The sequence below is a fragment of the Homarus americanus genome, unplaced genomic scaffold (assembly GCF_018991925.1).
Source record: "Homarus americanus isolate GMGI-L3 unplaced genomic scaffold, GMGI_Hamer_2.0 scaffold55838, whole genome shotgun sequence".
NCBI classification, from domain to species: Eukaryota; Metazoa; Arthropoda; class Malacostraca; order Decapoda; family Nephropidae; genus Homarus; species Homarus americanus.
Genome location: NW_024721907.1, coordinates 21530 through 44796, shown reverse-complemented (window position 1 = coordinate 44796; position 23267 = coordinate 21530). Strand labels below are relative to the sequence as shown.

At 40.9% G+C, this 23267-nt stretch overlaps 1 protein-coding gene across 1 annotated transcript in view; it reads left to right on the top strand.

The window, feature by feature from the left end:
* LOC121861886 (protein goliath-like) overlaps positions 1-23267 on the top strand; it is a 64520-nt gene that overhangs the window by 33592 nt on the left and 7661 nt on the right. The window contains exons 4-7 of the mRNA XM_042359785.1: positions 6875-6992; positions 12296-12367; positions 13417-13499; positions 18071-18167. Coding sequence (XP_042215719.1) covers positions 6875-6992; positions 12296-12367; positions 13417-13499; positions 18071-18167 — 370 coding nt within the window. The remainder of the gene's footprint in view (positions 1-6874; positions 6993-12295; positions 12368-13416; positions 13500-18070; positions 18168-23267) is intronic.

The following is a 23267-nucleotide window of genomic DNA, read 5'->3' as shown; positions in this document are numbered from 1 at the left end:
AGAGAGAAGACTGGCAGTATAGGGGCTCTCATGATTTCTAGCCAAGATATTCCGGAGTCCAAGAGACAGGAGGCTGCCACAGAGAGACAGAAGAGGAGAAGAGTTGCCGAGGAAAAGAGACTTGAGAAGGCCCAGGGTGAGGTAAAAAAGGCCGATGATTGGAGTCAAGCTGATTCAGAGTTTAATGACTTCCCCATGGCTGATCCGAGTGCTGACCAGGAGAATGGTGACTTTGTCCCTAACCCAGAAAATAATGATCCCAAACCTTCCAGGCATAAGATTCGAAATAGGAAAGATATCCCGAGCATAGCTCTGGCCAGCATGCGACACCACACTGGTCTCAGAGAAACTGCAGAGATAGCAACAGCTGCCTAGGTTGACGGTGGTTTGATAACACCTGATGATGTTCACCTGGTGATAGATCATAACAAAGTAAGGAGAGCTCAGGAGAAACTTGTCAGTAACCTAGAAGAGGAGTTTGATAAGGGATAAGAGAAAATGGAATCAATTGTTTGTTCTTTGATGGGAGAAGGGATGACACTAAGTGTTCATGAAAGATTCTGACAAGTTGTTCCCTGCCATGGTGAAGGAGGAACACTACTCCTGCTGCAGTGAACCAGGAGGGAAGTATTTGTGGCATTTCACTCCAGAGAAAAGATGACATCAGGAAACCAGCTGAGATAGTGGCAGATAACATTGTGAACTGGCTCAGAGAGAGGAACGTAGACCAGACCCTGCAGGCCATTGGAGGGGACAGCACCAACACGAACACAGGGTGGCAAGGGGGGGTCATACAGTGGATAGAGCGGAAGATTGGGAGGAAGCTGGTCTGGATTGTTTGTGACCACACCAACGAGTTGCCACTCAGACTTCTGATCCAGGAGCTGGATGGCAAGACTCTTTCAAACAACAGATGGTCTGGTCCTCTTGGCAAGATGCTGGACTCTGCCACTGAGTTAGAAATAAATCCGAGCTTTGAAAAAATCACAGTTGGCCCCTCCACCTCGCTGAGCTTGCAATATACCGTCATTGACGACCTGAGTACCGGATCAGTACTATGGTTACATGATTTGCAGTGCCATCAAAACTGGGGTCATGCCTGATAGACTTGCTTACTTGTAAGATGCCAGGTCCAGTTCACATTCTAGGTGGCTCACAACGGCTCTCAGGTTCTCAGTAGAATTTGGGTCGCTCATCATAAACCGAAAGGCAACCGCTTCACAACCTGAGACTTATTGTCCAATTCATCGTGAGTGTGCGTCTACTTGCCAAATTGGTTCAACACTGGTCGGGAGTCATCAGTTCTCCGAAGGTCCGAGGTAAGTGTTCTCTCTTCCAGCTTGAGCCCTGAGGAGTCAGCCAGTGAAGGTTCAGATTTCAGGAGCAGACTGTGAGAGGAGATCTTCCTGGTATGCTCATCCCGAGGCAGTTCTGCAGACAATGCTCTGCAGGAAGGATGAGGAGGAGAGAAGAGTGGCAGTCAAAAAGATCTTGGATATGAGACTTATGGGAGGATCTGGGCATGACGAATCAGTTGGTGACGATTCCTTCAGGGTCAGGAAGACTCCCGAAGTCAATCTAGGTGCCAAGACCCTCACTGATCTCATAGATCTGGATAACATCCAGGCTGGCAGTGAGCCCCTCTTATCTGCAGCCTCACCAATGTTCAAGTCAGAGCTTTCCTGGACAACCCCATGCATGTCCCTGCCTGGCCCTCGCACACCTAGAGTATAGAGCCGCTGTGTACAGCAAGTGAGCCAGGGGCCAGCAGTCATCACGCAGGTACAGCCAGGGAGAGGAGGGAAGGCTACATCCGGAACAGGTGGTCAGCAGGGAGGTGATGAGAGAAACAGAAGCAAGAAAGACATGTTCTCTATGGTGTGCAAGGCAACAATGGGTCGTAGTAGTAAAACCGGTTTTGTATTTGATGATTTTGTTTTCTAAAGGAATATTAAATTTAATAAATGTGTCAAGATCATTCGTTTCACTATTCTGGATCATTTTCATCCTAATAAATTAACCTGATACATTTACTTTACTTTAAATAAGCTATTTAGTGGTGTTGGTAAAAGGGTGGGAATACTGAATTTTCGTAAGATTTCAAGTTAAAATTTACCTAGCAAAAAATGAAAACTTTTCAACTCTGAAGATATCACATGCTTCTGCACATAGAACTACATCATTAATACCATGGGCCGATTTTTCAAACTCAAAAAACAAAAATTCGCCTCCGTATGACACACTCTACTGTGGTACCCCGCTTGTGACAGGTGCACTTGATGATTTCGTGCCATTAATCACCACACACTGCTTGCGGTCATGGAAAAAGTCACCAATCCATGCTTGGACACTTACCAGAATCCCGCAGCCCTCCAGCTTAATTTTCAGCCTTTCATGGTGTACACTGTCGAAAGCCTTAGCAAAATTTAGGTATATATTGTTGATATTACAACCCTGTTCCAGAATTTGGGTCCATACATCCAGTACCTTGAGTAATTGTGTTAAGCAGGAGCGCCCCGGCATATAACCGTGTTGGCAATCCTTTACAAGGTTGTTTCGTAGTAGATGTTCCATCGCGGCATCTCTTATAATGCTCTCAAGTACTTTACATACTATGCTGGTCAGGCTGACTGGTCTGTAGTTATTCGTGGAGTGATGATCACCCTTCTTGAAGATAGGACTCATATAAGCCATTTTCCAATCACTGGGGACCTTTTGCTCATCCAGGCATTTACAGAACAGGATCTTTGGGGGCTCAACAAGCTTGTTGCACAACTCTCTTAGCACTTTTGGATGCACCACGAACCTTTAGTTTTGACAGTTCGTTTCTTATAGCCTCTTCTGTGAACACAATGTGGGTCAGCGCTGTGTCGAACCATCTGCCCTCAAACGCAGGAAGATTGTTCCTATCCTCTTTTGTGAACACCGATGAAAAGAAACTGTTCAATGCCTCAGCTTTGTCCTGGTCAGAATTTGCGTAACTACCATCTTCAAGCCTCAGGTGTGATACTTTTACTCGCATTTTTAATTTCGAACTTGTATAGCGGTAAAACGCCTTTGGGTTTGACTTGACCTCGCTTGCAACCAGCCTCTGGAACTCCTTTTCAGCCCTTCTACACTCTGTCCTTGCTTGGTTCCTGGATCTTGCATACATCCTCTTGTCCTGTTCATCGTTTGACCTAACCCACGCCTTGAATTTCTGGGTTTTCTTCTTAGCTTTGTCGACCGCATCATGGTTCATGTGCAGAGGTCTCCTTGTATTCCTAGAGACACTGGGTTTGGTCTTGGGTATATATTTCTCGATCAAATGGTTCACTTTACTGGCTATGATTTTCAGCGTAGTGTCTGCCTTCTTATACCTTAGTGAATCAGGCCAGTGGATACCCCTCATCTCCTCTCTCATCCCTTCGTAATTTCCATTGTAATATTTGCTCTTTGGCCTGGTTTTGTCGTGAACCAAGTAACAGTTAAATCTGAAGGATAACATTACTTGGTGGCTGCTGCCCACCATACCCTCCTTGTTTGTTATGATGAAGATCCAGTGGCTTGGGTGTTTGCTCCCCGTTGTAATGCGTCGAGTTCTTAACATGTCGGAACTTAAAATTATCTCTCAGAGTTTCTACAACTAAGAGTAGCAGGGTTATTTAAGTCATTTAGCGTGAACTTATTTCCCCAGTCGATGTCACCAAAGTAAAAGTCCCCATAAAAAAAGGAGGTGGCTAGGGCTGAGCATCGCTGTGTTGTCTATTGGGGCTCTTAAATCTCTTCCCTTTAATTTAATTTTACTCCACTTGGATTCTTCAAAAACATCCCCTCCTGTACCCTCACCTGGCTGGCTCTTAGGTCTTGCCTAACAAATATAACTACACCCCTCTTGCAAGTTTCTTTAGAAAGGTTCGTAAATAAGTCATATCCATCAATACTGAACTCACATTCCTCTGGGTCGATTCTACTGTTCTTGTACAGCATTTCTACAACCCCTACTATATTGGGTTGATGTACCTTTAGTAGTGTTTCAAACTCCTCTCTCTTTTTTATATAATTTGCACCACTTATCAGCTTACTAGTCATGACAGTATAAGTGTACATAACATTCAAGTCGGAATTTGTTCTCGGTAACGTCTCTGCTCTTGGTAGTGACTCCGGCCCCCCTCCATTCTCAGCAACTGCAGGATTTGCTAAATATACTGTATTTTTGTGGGTGGGGGTGTTCCTCTGCCCCCTGGCTCTGTGCTTCTAACTCAGCTTCCGGTAATTCTCCTAAATTGATGTTAAGCTGATTGGACGGTAGTTAAAGGGTAATGATCTATATCCCTTACTTAAATTCACGTATTGCAAATAAATGCACATACTTTTAATTATAATACAGTAACTGAAGAGAGCTTAACTATTCACCTGGCATATTTGCTCACTTTTTTACGTGATTGTAATTAATTTCAGTAATATAATTTTTAGATCATATGAAATGATCACCAAAGTCATATATTGATGCTTGAGGAGGTTGGATGTAGTCTTGCCTGTTCCAGATATGAAGAATGTATAATACCGTACTTGGCTTTATAACCACTGTCAGAACACACTATTGCTTGTGACATAATGCAACGCCATCTTGTCACTCTGACAGTCACAGTGTTACAGTATAGAAATCGGTGTATTGTACAGACCAACTGAGCAGTTATAATACTATATCTTTAAAAATTGCAAAGTATAATTTTCGTATAATATTTATATAAATTTAGAAGAGCGTAAATATATTGACAGATTTTTGTTACATAATGTGCTTGACCCAGTCTTTCTGCTGAGTGAGAATGATTTACGAGTGCCATGGGACATACTAATCCTGCAGTTGTCATTGGGCCAAACACCACCAGGCACCTCCCACTCTTTACATTGTCGACTAATAATATAACTTAAACAACAGGGGGTCAGGTCAAGGCCACCTAGAAGAGAAGGCCTGGGCTTGGGTTTGATGACGTCACTAGGGGAGGCGGCGACTGCGCTTGCTCGCTCGCTCTTTCCGAGTCATATTTCCGTAAACTATGGTTTATGGCTGTAACATTCTTTATATACTGTTGAAGGAATTGTATTGGCTAAATATAGAACAGTGGTGTACTTTCTGATTCATTATTATACTTACAATCAACACTGAATTAGCTATAAAGAAAACATCAATGTATTCTATAAATAATTCTTATTCACATTCTTAACACCATTATAATTACCAAAACTGTTTATGCCTAGTACAGCCAATCAAGTTATTTCTGCTACAAATTTATTTTGTAATGTAATGTTTATAATATTATTTTCATAATTTGATTTTGCAATTGAGGTAATGCAAATCAAATACATAAATCAACGGGTCCGACTAATTACCCAAATGTACCCAAATGTAGCCGCAATGAAGTCAAATAATGGCTCTACATGAATAAATCGGGCTGCTAATCTCGACTAGTATTTGGTGTCACGAAGTCACAAAAAATTGGTAACATTTAATCTGAGTTAATAGATCGAGTGCATGTACCTAACCTAACCTAACCTAACACAACACAAATCAGATTAAATTAAGTTTACCAATTTTTTGTGACTTTATGACACCAAATAATAAAAGAGAAGTGATTCACAGTCCGATTTACGCTTGTAGGACTTCATTTGACTTCATTGCGGCTACATTTGGGTACATTTGGGGAATTACTCGCTCCCTCGGCACAAACATGCGATCTATTAACTCGGTTTAAATTAAGTTTTCCAATTTTTTTGTGACTTCGTGACACCAAATACTAGTCGAGAAGTGATTAGCAGTCCGATTTATTAATGTTGGACCATTATTTGACTTCATTGCGGCTACATTTTGCTACATTTGGGTACATTTGGGTAATTAGTCGGACCGTGAATCAACCTCTAGTCTCATTTGCACAATCAAATAGACTGCATGTAAGGGCAACATCTTTCCTAACTGTACACACCTACCTACGTACATGAGCTTCGGGGAAAATGATGGCTGCAGTGACAACATATCTTAGACAGAAACAGTAATATACTATAAATAACATCGGTTATGATTTGATTATGATTACATAATCATTGCCATCATTTGATTAATAATCATAATCAACCCAAAGTCTGGTGCATATATGGTATAAATAACATGTGTTCCTACTCAATGAAAACAATTACTAGTCCTTACGTAAACCCGCGTAATTTGTTTGAAACCATTTATATACGTTTGAATTTTATATATTTGTATAAATCTATCCAATACATCACTGTTTGTGGGCTGCCGAAAGTTAACAATGGCAGAACAACCAAAAACATGTGCTGAATTATATTCATCATTTAACTACTCCAAATTAATGAATTCAGATCTATGATTATCTCTACCCTTACTACACAAGAAGATTAATATGTCCAAGTCTTACCTTTGATGAAATCCAGTCCATAAAAAGAGAAATGAGAATAAAAGCAGACCGAAAAGTTCCTCCACTCTCTCACAACGTGTTTAGGCGACTGTCGCTGTCGGCTTTCAGTTATGACGTCATCATCAGATTTGCGAGGAGACCCAGGCCTTCTCATTTAGGTGGCCTTGGTCAGGTCAAGGTCGGAACGTCCTTTGAGGTGCAACTCGGTGTCCCGTGGCAAGATGAGGTCCCGCCTTACTCACCTTTGCATTCCACAATGTAAATTTGATGTGTGGCAGTCATGGAAGGCAATAATGAGTAGGATTCATTTTGCCTTGAAATAGATTCCAATAATTACCATTCCTGATTACGATTACAATATGTCTGGTCATAACCACATCGGTTACAGTAGAGAACTACTTGATGGTGGGTAAGTGAGTAAACACAAGACATTAACTTATGCTATCATTACCCCGCAGGACGTCGGTGTTGTTCGTGTCTGTCTCCTTCATAATCTTGATGGTGATCTCTCTGGCGTGGCTTCTCTTCTACTACATCCAGAGGTTTAGATACATTCACGCCAAGGACCGTCTGGCCGTAAGTATATCATCATCATCATCATCATCATCATCATCATCATCATCATCTATATTGTGGCTGGTGTTTCCGTTCTTGGGGTCGCCTGATAATGAGTACCCATTTAGATCAGCAATATTCTTGTGTGTGTGTGTGTGTGTGTGAGAGAGAGGACGTCAGTTAACACAGTTGAAGGGAGCTCTGAGCAGTTTGAACGCCATATCGTTGAATATTACCAGGTATACGTAAAGCCTTTCAAGAATCCGGCTGCCTGAAGAAAACTCGTTTATTCACGAAAAAAGACGAGTCCCACGGGTTTAATATAGAAGGGAAGGTCGAAGGGAGCAGAGAGGGGTGGAGGGTGCAGGGAAGGGTGAAGGAGGAGGAAGGAAGAAGGAAGGAGGAAGGGAGCAGGGAAGGTGAAGGAGGAGGGAAGGAGGAGGAAGAGTGAAGGGAGGAGGAGTGAAGGGAGGAGGAAGGGAGAACAGGGAGGAAGGGGTAAATCCTGAACAAATCTTGGATATTGGAACTATCGGTGAATATTTCATTATCTTCGACCTAAGTGAATCGATCATTATGCTGTGTACAGTGTGGCCTCTCTCTCTCTCTCTGTAGTTTCCATATGTTGTGTAAGGGTTAAAGTGTTGTGTAAGAGTTATAGTGTTGTGTAAGGGTTAAAGTGTTGTGTAAGGGTTAAAGTGTTGTGTGGACGCTTATAGTGTTGTGTGAGGGTTATAGAGTTTAGTAAGAGTTATAGTGTTGTGTAAGGGTTATAGTGTTGTGTAAGAGTTATAGTGTTGTGTAAGGGTTATAGTGTTGTGTAAGGTTATAGTGTTGTGTAAGGGTTAAAGTGTTGTGTAAGAAGTATGTGATGCTTATAGTGTTGTGTAGTTAGAGTTAAGTAAGATATAGTGTTGTAAGCGGTGTTGTGTAAGAGCTATAGTGTTGTGTATGGTAAGTAAGGGTTAAAGTGTTGTGACACAGTAGTGTAAGTGTGAGGTTAGAGTTAGTAAGAGTTATAGTGTTATAGTAAGGGATTTACAGTGTTGTGTTAGGGTTATAGTGTTGTGTGGATTGGTTATATGGTGTAAGGGTTATAGAGTTTGAAAGAGAGTTATAGTGTTCTGTAAGGGTTATAGTAAGTGTAAGAGTTATAGTCGAAAGAGTTGTATGTTGTGTAAGGGTTAAAGTGTTGTGGAATAGTTATAGTGTTGTGTGAGGGTTATAGAGTTTAGTAAGAGTTATTGTGTTGTGTATGGTTATAGTGTTGTAAGGTTAGTGTTGTGTATGTGTATAGTGTTGTGTGGATGGTTATAGTGTTGTGTGAGGGTTATAGAGTTGTGTAGATTATAGTGTTGTGTAAGAGTTATAGTAAGAGATTTGTGTAAGGGTTATAGTGCTATAGGAGGTTTAGTGTTGTGTGAGGGTTATATGTTGTGTAAGATATAGTGTTGTGTAAGAGCAGTAAGAGTTATGTTGTGTAAGAGTTATAGTGTAAGGTGTGAGAGTGTGATTATAGTGTTGTGTGAGGGTTATAGTGTTGTGTGAGAGGTTATAGTGTTGTGTGGATGGTTATAGTGTTGTGTGAGAGGTTATAGTGTTGTGTGGAGGTTATAGTGTTGTAAGGGAAGAGAAGAGCTAGTAAGAGTATAGTGTAAAGGGTTATAGTGTTGTGTAGGTGTATAGTGTTGTGGACTATTATAGTGTTATGTGAGGGTTATAGAGTTGTGTAAGATTATAGTGTTGTGTGAGGTTATAGTGTTGTGTAAGGGTTATAGTGTTGTGTAAGGGTTAGTGTTGTGTAAGGGTTATAGTGTTGTGTATGGTAGTGTTGTGTGGGTTATAGTGTTGTGTGAGGGTTAGTGTTGTGTGTGGGTTAGTGTTGTATGGTTATAGCTGTGAGGGTTATAGTGTTGTGTGAGGGTTATAGTGTTAAAGGGTTATGTATATATAGCGTGTAAGGGTTATAGTGTTGTGTATGGTTATAGCTTGTGTAAGTTATAGTATTGTGTGTTATAGTAAGGTATGTTATGTGAAGGGTTATAGTGTTGTGTGTAAGGTGTATAGTGTTGTGTGGACGGTTATAGCGTTATGTGAGGGTTATAGAGTTGTGTAAGAGTTATAGTATTGTGTATGGTTATAGTGTTGTATGTTATAGTGTGTAAGGGTTATAGTGTTGTGTATGGTTATAGTGTTGTGTGAGGGTTATAGTGTTGAAGGGCAGTGTGAGGGTTATAGTGTTGTGTGAGGGTTATAGAGTTGTGTAAGAGTTATAGGTTTGTGAGGGTTATAGTGTTGTGAGGGTTGCAGAGTTGTGTGAGAGTTATAGTGTTGTGTAAGGGTTATAGTGTTGTGTGAGGGTTATAGTGTTGTGTGAGGGTTATAGTAAGCGGAGTATATAGTGTTGTGTGAGGCTTATAGTGTTGTGTAAGGTGTATAGTTTTGTGTAAGGGTTCCATAATATTGTGTAAGGGCTACAGTATTGCGTGTAGGATACCATAATGTAGTGTAAGGTTGCCATAATGTTGTGCAAGGTTGCCATAATTTTGTGTAAGGTTGCCATAATGTTGTGTAAGGCTGCCATAAAGTTGTGTAAAGTTACCATAATGTTGTGTAAGGTTGTCATATTGTTGTGTAAGGTTGCCATAATGTTGTGTAAGGCTGCCATAATGCTGTGTAAGGTTGTCAAATGTTGTGGAGGTTGCCATAATGTTGTGTAAGGTTGCCATAATGTTGTGTAAGGTTGCCATAATGTTGTGTATCCATAATGTTGTGTATCCATATTGTTGTGTGGTTGCCATAAAGTTGTGTATCCATAATTTTGGTAAGGGTTGCCATAATATTGTGTATTGCCATAATATTGTGTAAGGGTGCCAATATTGTAAGGGTTGCCATAATGTTGTGTAAGGGTTGCCATAATATTGTGTAAGGGTTGCCATAATATTGTGTAAGGGTTGCCATAATGTTGTGTAAGGGTGCCATAATGTTGTGTAAGGTTGTCATATTGTTGTGTAAGGGTTGCCATATTGTGTAAGGTTTCCATAATGTTGTTTAAGGTTGCCATATTGTGTAAGGGTTGCCATATTGTGTAATGGTTGCCATAATATTGTGTAAGGGTGCCATAATATTGTGTAAGGTTGCCATAATGTTGTGTAAGGGTTGCCATAATATTGTGTAAGGGTTGCCATAATGTTGTGTAAGGGTGCAATAATGTTGTGTAAGGTTGTCATATTGTTCTGTAAGGGTTGCCATAATGTTTGTAAGGGTTGCCATAATGTTGTGTAAGGTTGTCATGTTGTTGTGTAAGGTTGCCATAATATTGTGTAAGGGGGTTGCCATAATGTGTTGTAAGGTTGCCATAATGTTGTGTAAGGTTGTCAAATGTTGTGTAAGGTTGCCATAATGGTTTTAAGGTTGCCATATTTTTGTGTAAGGTCAAATGTTGTGTAAGGTTGTCATAATGTTGTGCAAGGTTGCCATAATATTGTGTAAGGGTTGCCATAATGTGTTGTAGGTTGCCATAATGTTGTGTAAGGTTGCCCATAATATTGTGTAAAGAGAGGTTGCCATAATGTTTAAAGGTTGCCATATTGTGTAAGGTTTGTCAAATGTTGAGTAAAGGTTGCCATCATGTGTAAGGGTTGCCATAATGTTGTTGTGTAAGAGGGTTGCCATATTGTTGTGTAAGGTTGCCATAAAGTTGTGTAAGGGTTGCCATAATTTTGTGTAAGGGTTCAATAATGTGTGTGTAAGGGTTGCCATAATATTGTGTAAGTGCCATAATGTTGTGTAAGGGTTGCCATAATGTTGTGTAAGGGTTGCCATAATATTGTGTAAGGGTTGCCATAATATTGTGTAAGGGTTGCCATAATGTTGTGTAAGGGTGCCATAATGTTGTGTAAGGTTGTCATATTGTTGTGTAAGGGTTGCCATATTGTGTAAGGTTTCCATAATGTTGTTTAAGGTTGCCATATTGTGTAAGGGTTGCCATATTGTGTAATGGTTGCCATAATATTGTGTAAGGGTGCCATAATATTGTGTAAGGTTGCCATAATGTTGTGTAAGGGTTGCCATAATATTGTGTAAGGGTTGCCATAATGTTGTGTAAGGGTGCAATAATGTTGTGTAAGGTTGTCATATTGTTCTGTAAGGGTTGCCATAATGTTTGTAAGGGTTGCCATAATGTTGTGTAAGGTTGTCATGTTGTTGTGTAAGGTTGCCATAATATTGTGTAAGGGGGTTGCCATAATGTGTTGTAAGGTTGCCATAATGTTGTGTAAGGTTGTCAAATGTTGTGTAAGGTTGCCATAATGGTTTTAAGGTTGCCATATTTTTGTGTAAGGTCAAATGTTGTGTAAGGTTGTCATAATGTTGTGCAAGGTTGCCATAATATTGTGTAAGGGTTGCCATAATGTATTTGTAAGGTTGCAATAATGTTGTGTAAAGTTGCCATAATATTGTGTAAGGGGTTGCCATAATGTTTTAAAGGTTGCCATATTGTTGTGTGATTTGTATGGAATGTTGTATGGGTTGCCATAATGTTGTGTAAGTTTCCCATAATGTTGTACCTTAAGGTTGGCATAATGTTGGCACAAGGTTGCCATAATGTTGTATGGAGTTGCCATATTATTTGTGTAAGGGTTGCCATAATGCTGTGTAAGGGTTGCCATATTATTGTTGTGTAAGAGTTCCCATAATGTTGTGTAAAGGTTGGCATAATGTTGTATAAGGTTGCCATAATGTTGTGTAAGGTTGCCATATTGTTGTGTAAGGGTTGCCATAATGCTGTGTAAGGGTTGCCATATTGTTGTGTAAGGTTGCCATAAAGTTGTGTAAGGGTTGCCATAATTTTGTGTAAGGGTTGCCATAATATTGTGTAAGGGATGCCATAATATTGTGTAAAGAGATTGCCATAATGTTGTGTAAGGTTGCCCATATAATTTGTGTAAGGTTGTCATATTGTTGTGTAAGGGTTGCCATATTGTGTAAGGTTGTTATATTGTTGTGTAAGGGTTGCCAAAATGTTGTGTAAGGTTGTCATATTGTTGTGTGAGGGTTGCCATATTGTGTAAGGTTGCCATATTGTTGTGTAAGGGTTGCCATATTGTGTAAGGTTGTCATATTGTTGTGTAAGGGTTGCCATATTGTGTAAGGTTGCCATAATGTTGTGTAAGGTTGCCGTATTGTGTAAGGTTGTCAGTGTTGTGTAAGGGTTGCCATATTGTGTAAGGTTTCCATAATGTTGTTTAAGGTTGCCATATTGTGTAAGGGTTGCCATATAAAAGCCATAGAACATCACACTAATCTTGACGATGTTGTTTCAGCGACACCTATGTAACGCCGCCAAGAAGGCTCTAGCCAAGATCCCTGTCAAGAACCTCAAGTCTGGTGACAAGGTAGAGTTACTCTGTACATTACTTTGTTACCAATATTCGGTAGATAGTTAACAAGGGCCAATAGATAGTTAACAAGTCTCAATAGATAGTTAACAAGGGCCAATAGATAGTTAACAAGTCTCAATAGATAGTTAACAAGGCCCAATAGATAGTTAACAAGGTTAACAAGGCCCAATAGATAGTTAACAAGACCCAGTAGATAGTTAACAAGGGTCAATAGATAGTTAACAAGGGCCAATAGATAGTTAACAAGCCTCAATAGATAGTTAACAAGGCCCAATAGATAGTTAACAAGTCTGAATAGATAGTTAACAAGGACCAATAGATTGTTAACAAGGGCCATTAGATAGTTAACAAGGCCCAATAGATAGTTAACAAGATACAATATACCTTGTTATGAGCACCCAATAGATACTGTAGTTAACAAGGCCCAATGAGATAGTTAGCAAGTTACACAAGTTCAAATAATATATATAACAAGTGCCAATATGCAGGTACCTTGTTATGAACACCCAATTGATAGTTAACAAGCTAAATTTTACCTTGTTAACAATTCCAAATATATAGATAACAAGTTTCAATAGATATTAATAAATTTCACTCGGTAAATAACTAGTTCCAATACATTTTGTTAACAAGTTCCAATAGATACCATAGTTAACAAGTTACAATATATATATATATATATATATATATATATATATATATATATATATATATATATATATATATATATATATATATATATATATATATATATAGTTTACAACTTTTGTTAGATAGTTAACATGGATCAGTGGACAGTTAGGTAAGGTTACTGTAGGTTAAGTTAGCTTAAGATAATTTTCTTTAAGTTAAGGGTTAGTTTAAGTCAGTAAGGTTAAGTAAGCTATAGTTTAATTTGGTTAGGTTGAGTTGAATTATATAAAGTTGGATAAGTAGAAATTTAGTAATGCTAGGTTAAGTTAGGTTAGGTTAAGTTAGGTTACATTAGGTTAGGATCAGGATATACTGTAAAGTCTTTATTGAACCTGAATGTTGGTCCACAGGAGGTGGCGACAGAGAGCGAGTGTTGTGCTGTGTGTATTGAACCTTACCAAGTGTCAGACATAGTGAGGACCTTACCCTGCCAGTGAGTATATGTACTGTATGTGTGTGTGTGTGTAGTATACTGGGTAACTGCTTCTTGTTCAATCATCACTAACATTAAAACTTTCTGAAACACACCTTAATATACTATTGTACATGTATTTTCTCTTCATCATTTTCATTAATTCATTCTTAAGACAGTTCCAAGTGTTTCTTCCGCAAAAAGAATCCAAATACCAATCTGATTACCTTTCCAGCGTCATTTCACAGTGACAAACGTTACCTACCAGTGGCAACTTCTTATTTGTTTTAATTAACTGGATGCTATAGTTTGTGGTAATTTACATACTGTACACTGCTTCTTCCTGGGTGTTTATCACTCTGACACTTAGTGCATCCTTTCACTTCATCCTTCCTCACCTATTGGTCTTCCCTTCTCTGTATAGTATCATCAACCTCTGTATCATTCATTATATTTGGCAATCTTTTATGTTTAGTTCTCTCAGAAAGTCTATACCATGTAAGCAGACTACTTTTGTCACTTGCATCTCTTCCTTACTTCTGTTTTTCTTTGGATCCTATTTTTCCCACACACACACCTACACACTGTTCAATATTATGTAATTTTTGTTAATTATAATAGGCTTTTTCCTCTTGTATCGAGAGTCTCTGCTGAACACCACATCAAAGTGTCAGCTCTACAGTTCTCCTTTACATCTACTCCTTTGCCCCATGGCTCATTGTTCCACTTACTGATACACTTACTCTCAGATATCTAAAACGCTTCACTTCCTCAATTCTTTCTTCATACAAACTAACATTAATTTCTCCTTGTCTTGCTTATATACTTTTTTCATCAATTTACCTTTGTTCACACTCATCAACTTTCTCATAGTATACACTCTTCCAAAATTACTCATTAAATTAACATTTGCGACTTCCTCTGAATTCACCACTAGACGAGTATCATCTGTAAACAGCAGCCGACTCACTTCTTGTTTACAGCTGTATCATTATTCACCAAAGTTTCACCTCTCTTAGTCTTCAGGACTCTTGTTCCACCCCGAAATATATTATTATACAACCATGGTAACATTACACATCCATGAGTTTCACTGGGAACTAGTTTTCCTCTTCCCAGTAGTTTGTCATTCACATCAAACATTTTCAGTGTTACCTTCTGTACAATATAATGGACGAGTTGTCGGTCGGAATTTTTTCATAAGATGGCAGGTCAATGGGTAAAGAAAACATTTCAATTCACTATAGAAATTCTATTTTTCAATAAATTAGGCCAAAACGTGTAACAAATAAGAGTTAAAGTAGCTAAAAAGTCACATGACTGCAAAAACCTCTGTGATTTGTTGTGAGGTTGTGGGGTACGAGATGTTTGTGTTCACACTCAGAATGGGATGGAGAAAGGAAACTCACAATGTGCTCTCTGTATACATGTTGTATTGGATGTACAATGCAGCTTGGTGCTGGGAAGTGGCAGCGTGGTTACAAGCGTGATGTAGAGAGAGCTAGTTGGTGAGGGTGCTCAGAGGACAGCTTGTGGGTCGCCATGCTCGCCGGCGGGAGCGAGGGCCGCCAGGCAGCGGCGGAGGAGGTGGTGTTGCTTGCTGCGGCTGTAGCTAGAAGAAGAGAGAGGTCACCACGAGGTCAGGTCTTAAATAGCGGAGGTAGGCCTTGGCTTAGTAGTTGACCTCCGTCATGTAAGGCGGCGCTGGTTGACCTAGACCACGAGGCATACACTGAGAAATTCGTGGGGTCGGCTACTCAGCGACAAACAGCGTTTGTAGGGGAGAAATCCACTACAAGGTCACCGACTAAAGCGAGCAGCCGAGTAGGAGCCTGGAGGCAGCCAGCTGTGCTTTTTTTTGCAGGGGATTAGCCCACCGAGCATAGGTCACTAACCCACATCAGGGCCTGGGAGGTTAAAATATTATATTAATAATAATAATAATAATAATAATAATAATAATAATAATAATAATAATACAGTAATAATTATTATTATTATTATTATATTTAATAATAATTAATAAAAATAGATACAAATTATAACCAAAAATACATACAGTATATTAATAGTAATAACCATAAATAAATACACAAACGAAAGTATATATATATATATATATATATATATATATATATATATACTTCATTTTTAGTCCATATAACACGAGACTTTGAACATATAATCAACGACCTCACCAGCAAGAATCGACCCTCGACCTACTGGGTGTGACTAGGGAAGCTTACGGCTAGGCCACAAGGACACTAAAAGCAGTTCTAGACTCTGTTATATTTCACACAAAGCCTGTTCATCGAGCTGATGGCGCCGTGAACCTCATTGGGAAACTGCCCATGCCTCTTATGTGGTGTCAGTAGCATTTACGAATCCAGCTGGTATGAAACACGAGGTACATATATATACTTCATTTTTAGTCCATATAACAGCGGACTTTGAACATATAATCACGACCTCACCAGCAAGGAATCGAACCCTCGACCTACTGGGTGTGACTAGGGAACGCTTACCGGCTAGGCCACAAGGACACTAAAAGCAGTACTAGACTCTGTTATATTTCACACAAAGCCTGTTCATCGAGCTGATGGCGCCGTGAACCTCTGGGAAACTGCCCGTGCCTCTTATGTGGTGTCAGTAGCATTTACCGAATCCAGCTGGTATGAAGCGAGGTACTGACACCACGCAGAGGCATGACCAATGATTCACCGCCATGCTGTGTGACAAGTCTAGTACTGCGTCACCGTACCAATAGGTCGAGTTCATTCCTGCTATTGATAAATTATATATATATATATATTGTGTTGTCAATAGAAAGAGAAACAATTGAGACCCTGCAATTGTGTGTAAATGAGGCAGAAAGTCAGATCAGCAACCTGGGACTTGGACAAAATTTTTGTGGTGCCATATTGTTGTTACCAGCAGAAATACAGGACTTGTGGCCATATACAGTGTTGATATACACAGGCATACCTTATTTTTAGGTTAAAATAAATTACTGCTCAAGTATCATCGTGTGTATTTACTTGCTGGCTGCCAAAATGATGCAATAGACCGATAACTCCAACATGGAAGTTTTCATCACTGTTCTCTATTTCATGTCTGGAAAATGTAAGTTTTCGTCACTAATATCTATATTTAATGTTGTGGAAGGTCTAGGGATGACCATGGCCAGGGAATGGGCTTGATATGATCAAATGACAGATGTAATTTAACGTTATTCATAGGTGGATGGCGGAGTTTCTGATAATACTCTACTATCATAAAGACATCTACTTTTGGTAAATTTCTTTCATCTGCCTTGATGAACCCTGGAAGTAGTTGACCAACCTTCTCGGCTGATCGGCTCTGTGAATAAATATTATTAGATAATTAATTGTGCTTTACTGTGCAACACAGTAATGCTATATTGAATATATTAATATTATTAAGCACATTAACTAATTCAATGGATATTTGCTGCCACTACTACAAATTTTATAGTATAAACATTCCAAACAGTATTGGTATTATTTTGGTTTTGATCATCTGGGGAACCTTGAAAAGACTTTAACTAAGGAATTAAGTACTTTAAACAATAAGACACATTTTTCTATTGCATAAGAAAATACAGGTGATATGTTAGGTTAAGTTAGGGAATAATAAGTTATATTTTAAGTTATAAGGTTAGCTTAACAAACACCGGTAAGGGGGGGGAAGTAGTAGTAACTAGTGATTTCCGATAGAATTGAAGGTTTAAATCGTTCATAACACATCGCAAACCATCATGAAAACATACTCTGCATGTCTAGGTCCAGGGATGACAAAAACTTAAAATTTACCCAAAATTTTGCACATTAATATAAATGATGATATATCACAATGGTTCATTAGTGAATCATCAAAACGATAACAGCACTATGTTGTCATGTTTACCTAGCATCAGGCATTCTCAAAACAAAGTCCAGACAATGTCATTACTTCTAAATTGACTCTTATCGACTGCAGGGATGGTGGGGGACGTCATTGTAAATGGCTGTCCTGTTTATAGAGAAATAAACTTATCACTACTATTATGTATACCCTGTGCCGGATTAACCATGAGGCACTTGAGGCACTGGCCTCAGGCCCCCCGACTCTAAGGGGCCCCAAATCCAAACATTCTCGAAGTTGAAGCATATAAAACATGAACTTCGTTCAACGATGTCCTAGCAACGTCTCAATTTTCTGTCTCTTATGAACATTGAATGTGTTATTTTGCTGAAGCTTAATATTGATGAAATCATTGATAAATTTTGGTAGTATTTTGTTCTTGCTATATATATATATATATATATACCTTGAGGGTAGGGGGCCCCAAGTTGATCTGTACCTCAGGTCCCTATTAAGCTTAATCCGGCCCTGTATATACCGTATCACTCTACGAAGGTGGCAGAGTGTACTTCTTGTGTTTACCTAGAACCGACTGCTCGTCGATTTAATTATGTACTCTATTATATGCTTCACTTAGGTCAATAAAAAACCATATATAAATTCAGGAATATATAGTAAACAGGGTATTATATTCTATGATAATAATACAAATTCCCACTTTCTCATAGGCATGAGTTCCACAAGAACTGCGTCGACCCCTGGCTGTTGGAGCACCGCACATGTCCCATGTGTAAAATGGACATTCTGAGGTTTTATGGATATGTGGTAAGTCAGCAGCACATGGTTGTTGTGTCTCTCTGGTGATTAATATTTGTAAATGCCCAGAACTAATATTAATGAATATCAATCTTGGAAATATATAAACTGACTTTCCTCTCAGATTCAAGATGTACACTGTCTTGTTCTTTATAAAACAAAAATTATATAAAAGATACAGTCAGAGATAAAGTGTTATAAACGAGCCTCTACTGATAACACTTTGTTCACTTCCTGTTACTGACTGTCCCTGTTACTGACCGTTGTCTCTGTCACTCCCTGTTACTGACCGTTGTCTCTGTCACTCTCTGTTACTGACCCTTGTCTCTGTCACTCCCTGTTACTGACTGTTGTATCTGTAAATCCCTGTTACTCACCATTGTCTGTCACTCCCTGTTACTGACCCTTGTCTCTGTCACTCCCTGTTACTGACTGTTGTATCTGTAAATCCCTGTTACTCACCATTGTCTGTCACTCCCTGTTACTTTTTTTTTCTTAACTTTTATCCTCTTCGCCACTGATCGGCTTGTTAGCCGCTTGGGCGATCGGTCACGACTCTTTTCCTTTATATTCTTCACCAAAAGGTCGGCTCGCTAGCCGCCCGGGCGATCGGTCACGTCTCTGTCACGCACTGTTGGCAAATACTGGGCATGCACCGGCTCCTGAATGTACCTGAACCCGCTCCAGTGTTGGTCAAGTCTTCTCTTGAAAGAGCTCACACTCGGTGCCGTCACAACACTTTCTGGTAGATTGTTCCAAGAGTTTACAACCCTCACTCCGAAAAAGTTTGCCCTCACGGTTTTCCGGACTTGCGGCTTCTTCAATCTTGAGCTGTGACCCCTTGTGGGGCGAGCGTCCGCCAGCTCCAAGTAAGGACACTCAACTGAGTAGTGCCCCCTGAGATGCTTATAAACCTCAACTAGGTCCCCCCTTGCCCGTCTGTAGTATAAGCTAGGCAAGTTCAGGCGCTCCAATCTCGCAGGGTAGCTGAGATGCCGAAGTGCAGGCACCAGCTTGGTGGCCCTCCTTTGAACATTTTCAACCAACTGACAGTCCCTAGCATATCTCGGGGACCAGATGGGGTGACAGTACTCCAGATGGGGAAGCACTTCACTCCTGAAGATCGTCACGAGGGACGGACCGTCTAGATATCTGAACGACCTTCTTATAAGACCCAATAATTTATTTGCCTGATTTACCTTCTTCTCACAATGGCCCGAGAACTTCAGCTCATTGTCAACATACACACCTAGGTCCTTCTCACACACAGTCTCAACTAGTACATTTTCTTCATCCCGTTGGGACATATGGTACGCCTCCTTACCGTTGGTACGCCCCAGGTGCATCCTCTTACACTTCGTGACATTGAATCTCAGCAGCCATTCCTTCGACCATTCCTGGAGCCCACAGAGGTCCTTCTGCAGCTCTTCACAGTCCGCTTGGTTCTTAATTTCCCGAAATAACTTGGCGTCATCGGCAAACATTTGTATGGAGGAGTGTACAACGTCAGGCATATCATTTATGAAACAAACAAACAACAGCGGGCCCAATACACTACCCTGCGGTACCCCACTTGTTACAGGTACAGATGACGATTTCGTGCCATTAATCACCACACATTGCTTGCGGTCATGTAGAAAGTCTTCTATCCACGCTAGGACATTTCCCCGAATTCCGTACCCTTCCAGTTTGATTTTCAGCCTTTCGTGGGGTACACTGTCGAAAGCCTTGGCAAAATCTAGGTAAATATTGTCGATATTACCACCCCGTTCTAGAATATGGGTCCAAATATCCAATACCTTGAGCAATTGTGTCAAGCAAGAGCGCCCCGGCATAAAACCGTGTTGGCAATCTTTTACAAGGTTGTTTCGTAGTAGATGTTCCATCGCTGCATCTCTGATAATACTCTCAAGTACTTTACATATTATGCTGGTCAGGCTCACCGGTCTATAGTTGTTCGTGGAGTGCCTATCGCCCTTCTTGAAGATAGGACTCACATAAGCCACTTTCCATTCACTGGGGACCATTTGTTCATCCAGGCATTTACAAAACAGAATCTTCAGGGGCTCTGCAAGCTCGTTGCACAGCTCCCTTAGCACTCTAGGATGCACCATGTCAGGTCCAGGACTCTTATGGACCTTTAGCCTGGACAGTTTATTTCTAATACCCTCTTCTGTGAACACAATGTGGGTCAGTGCTGTGTCGAACCGTCTGTCCTCAAACGCAGGAAGGTTAGTTGCATCCTCTCTTGTGAACACTGAGGAAAAGAAGCTGTTCAATGCCTCAGCTTTATCCTGGTCAGAATCTGCGTAACTACCATCTTCAAGCCTCAGGTCTGATACTCCTACTCGCGTTTTCAATTTCGACTTTGCATAGCGGTAAAACGCCTTTGGGTTTGACTTGACCTCGCGTGCAACCAGCCTTTGGAACTCCTTTTCAGCCCTCCTACACTCTATCTTTGCTTGGTTTCTGGCTCTTGCATACATCCTCCTGTCTTGCTCATCGTTTGACCCAACCCACGTCTTGAATTTCTGGGTTTTCTTCTTAATTTTGTCGACCGCCGCATGGTTCATGTGTAGGGATCCCCTCGTATTCCTAGAAGCACTGGGTTTGGTCTTGGGTATATATTTATCGATCAAATGGGTCATTTTACTAGTTATGATATTCAGCGTAGTGTCTGCGTTCTTGTACCTTAATAAGTCAGGCCAGTTGATACCCCTCATCTCTTCCCTCATCCCATTGTAATTTCCCTTGTAATATTTGCACCTTGGCCTGGCCTTATCTTGAACTAGGTAACAGTTAAATCTGAATGACAACACTGTATGGTGACTGGTGCCAACTGGGGCAAGGTGTTCCAGTTTGGCCACCATACCCTCCTCGTTTGTTATGATGAGGTCAAGTGGCTTGGGTGTTTGTTCCCCTCTGTAATGTGTCGGGTCTCTCACATGTTGGAACAGAAAATTATCTCTCAGAGTTTCTACAAAAAGAGTAGCAGGATTATTCAAGTCATTCGGGGTTGACTCGTTTCTCCAGTCGATGTCGCCATAGTTAAAGTCCCCCATGATAAGGAGGTGGCTGGGGTTGAGCATCGCCGCATTGTTTATTAAGGTTCTTAAGTTCCTTTGATTTAGTGGGCCACAGTTCGGGGATCTGTAGATACACCCGACGATAAGTAAGTCCCCTCCCTTTAATTTAATTTTACACCACTTGGACTCTTCAAAGACATCCTCTCCCTGTACCCTCGCCTGGCTGGCTCTAAGGTCTTGCCTAGCGTAGATAACCACACCCCTCCTGCAGGATTCTTGAGTTAGGTTCGTAAATGAGTCATATCCAGCAATACTGAACTCACATTCCTCTGGGTCGATTCTCCTGTTCTTGTACAACAGTTCTACAACTCCTACAATATCTGGTTGGTGTACTCTTAGTAGTGTTTCAAACTCCTCCCTCTTATCAAGGAACGTGTCGGTATTAGTGTACATGACATTCAAGCCAGAATTTGTTCTCGGTAACGTCTCTGCTCTTAGTAATAAACCCGCTCCACCCACATTCTCAGAAGCTGCAGCATTTGCTAAGTACACTGTATTTTGCAGGGTGTGGTTAAAAATTTCATTGTTTACACGGCGCTCGTTCCCTCCTGTCCGGTAGGCTGAGCTGGTGCCGCCTCCCGGGTGGGGGGTTGAGTGGGTGGAGGGTGCACTGCTGCCCCCTGGCCCTGTGTCGGCACACTTGTTTCCACTACCCTCCCCCTGAGTATAACCCATGTGCACCTGTCCCCGTTCCTTCTCGACTCCTCCCTCCTCTGCTTCAAGTCCAGCAGGAGCTTCTTGTGCTGTTCCCTCTGCATTACCGTGCGGTCTGGGTGAATAAATACATCTCGAAATGCCTCGCTCCTTGCTAAGTTTTTTGCCTGCCGGATAACTTGCCATTTTTCCTCCTCACTCCCTAATGTGATCCTGAGGGGGCGAGGCTTAGCCCCCTGCTTTTGTCCCAGTCTCCTCACATCCTGAGGGGTTGCTGGAATCTTCAGAACCTCTGTGCAAATATTTTGAAACAGCACCTTGTCGTGTGTTTCCTTACTCACAGTTCCCTCTGCCTGGCTCTCTGGGACTCCAAAAACTATTACATTGTTCCTGCGCTGGAGCCGTTCCTGGTGTTCCTCCTCTCCCCTAACAGTAGGTCCGTTAATTTTCATTTCTTCGACACACTTTTTCAGAGTCCCAATCTGCTGTAGAACCTGTACTGATTCTGCATTACTCTCCGCCCCCCCCACCCGTGGCCCTCCTAATACGTCCGCATAGCTCCTCTTAGCAACCACCTCCATTCTATTAGCTACTTCCTCAGTCTTAGCAAGGATCTCTTTCTCAACTTGCTCCAGTTTGTCAACCAGCAGGGCTCCTGCTTCATCTATTTTCGTCCCTAGAGAACTCGTTCCCTTATGGATTGCAATCGCTTCATTCACCTTGACTATGCAGCCAGGGCAATACCAGCAACAGCCATCAAGCTTTACGGCAGTTAGTAACTTCCTAGACGTTGCATTAGTTAGGCCTGCATCCTCCATATCCGACGTCTCCCTGCAGTAATCACATACCAAACTCATGGTTGTTGTTGTTGTGGGGGGGGTGTAGACTGTGTATAGATCTACACCTATTTCAAAGAAAATAAAGAGAGAAAAAAGTACTTAGCTACTCTCTGTTGCCTATGGAGTTGTCGTCTGCGACTGCGTACACTGTATCTCCCTGTGAATGGTGTATTGTAGGCACAGTTTCAGTCCTTGAGCAAGCACACAATCAACATAAAATAAAATTTAAAGTCTCTGTGGCACCTATGACACGACTTGGTTTCAGCTGGCACGGTGCCTTTCCAGCTTGCTTGCTAGTGAGCGCTCACTTTAAGTTATTTACAACTTCAGCGGTCACTGATGACACTATGAACTATCACTGTGTACACTGTATCTCCCTGTGGGTGGTGTATTATAAACACAGATTCAGTCCTTGAGAAAGCACACAAACAAAATAAAATTTAAAGTCTCTGTGGCACCTATGACACGAATAGGCTGGCAGTTGTCCTTACCAGCTCGATTGCCAATATGTATTCACTTTAAGTTATTAT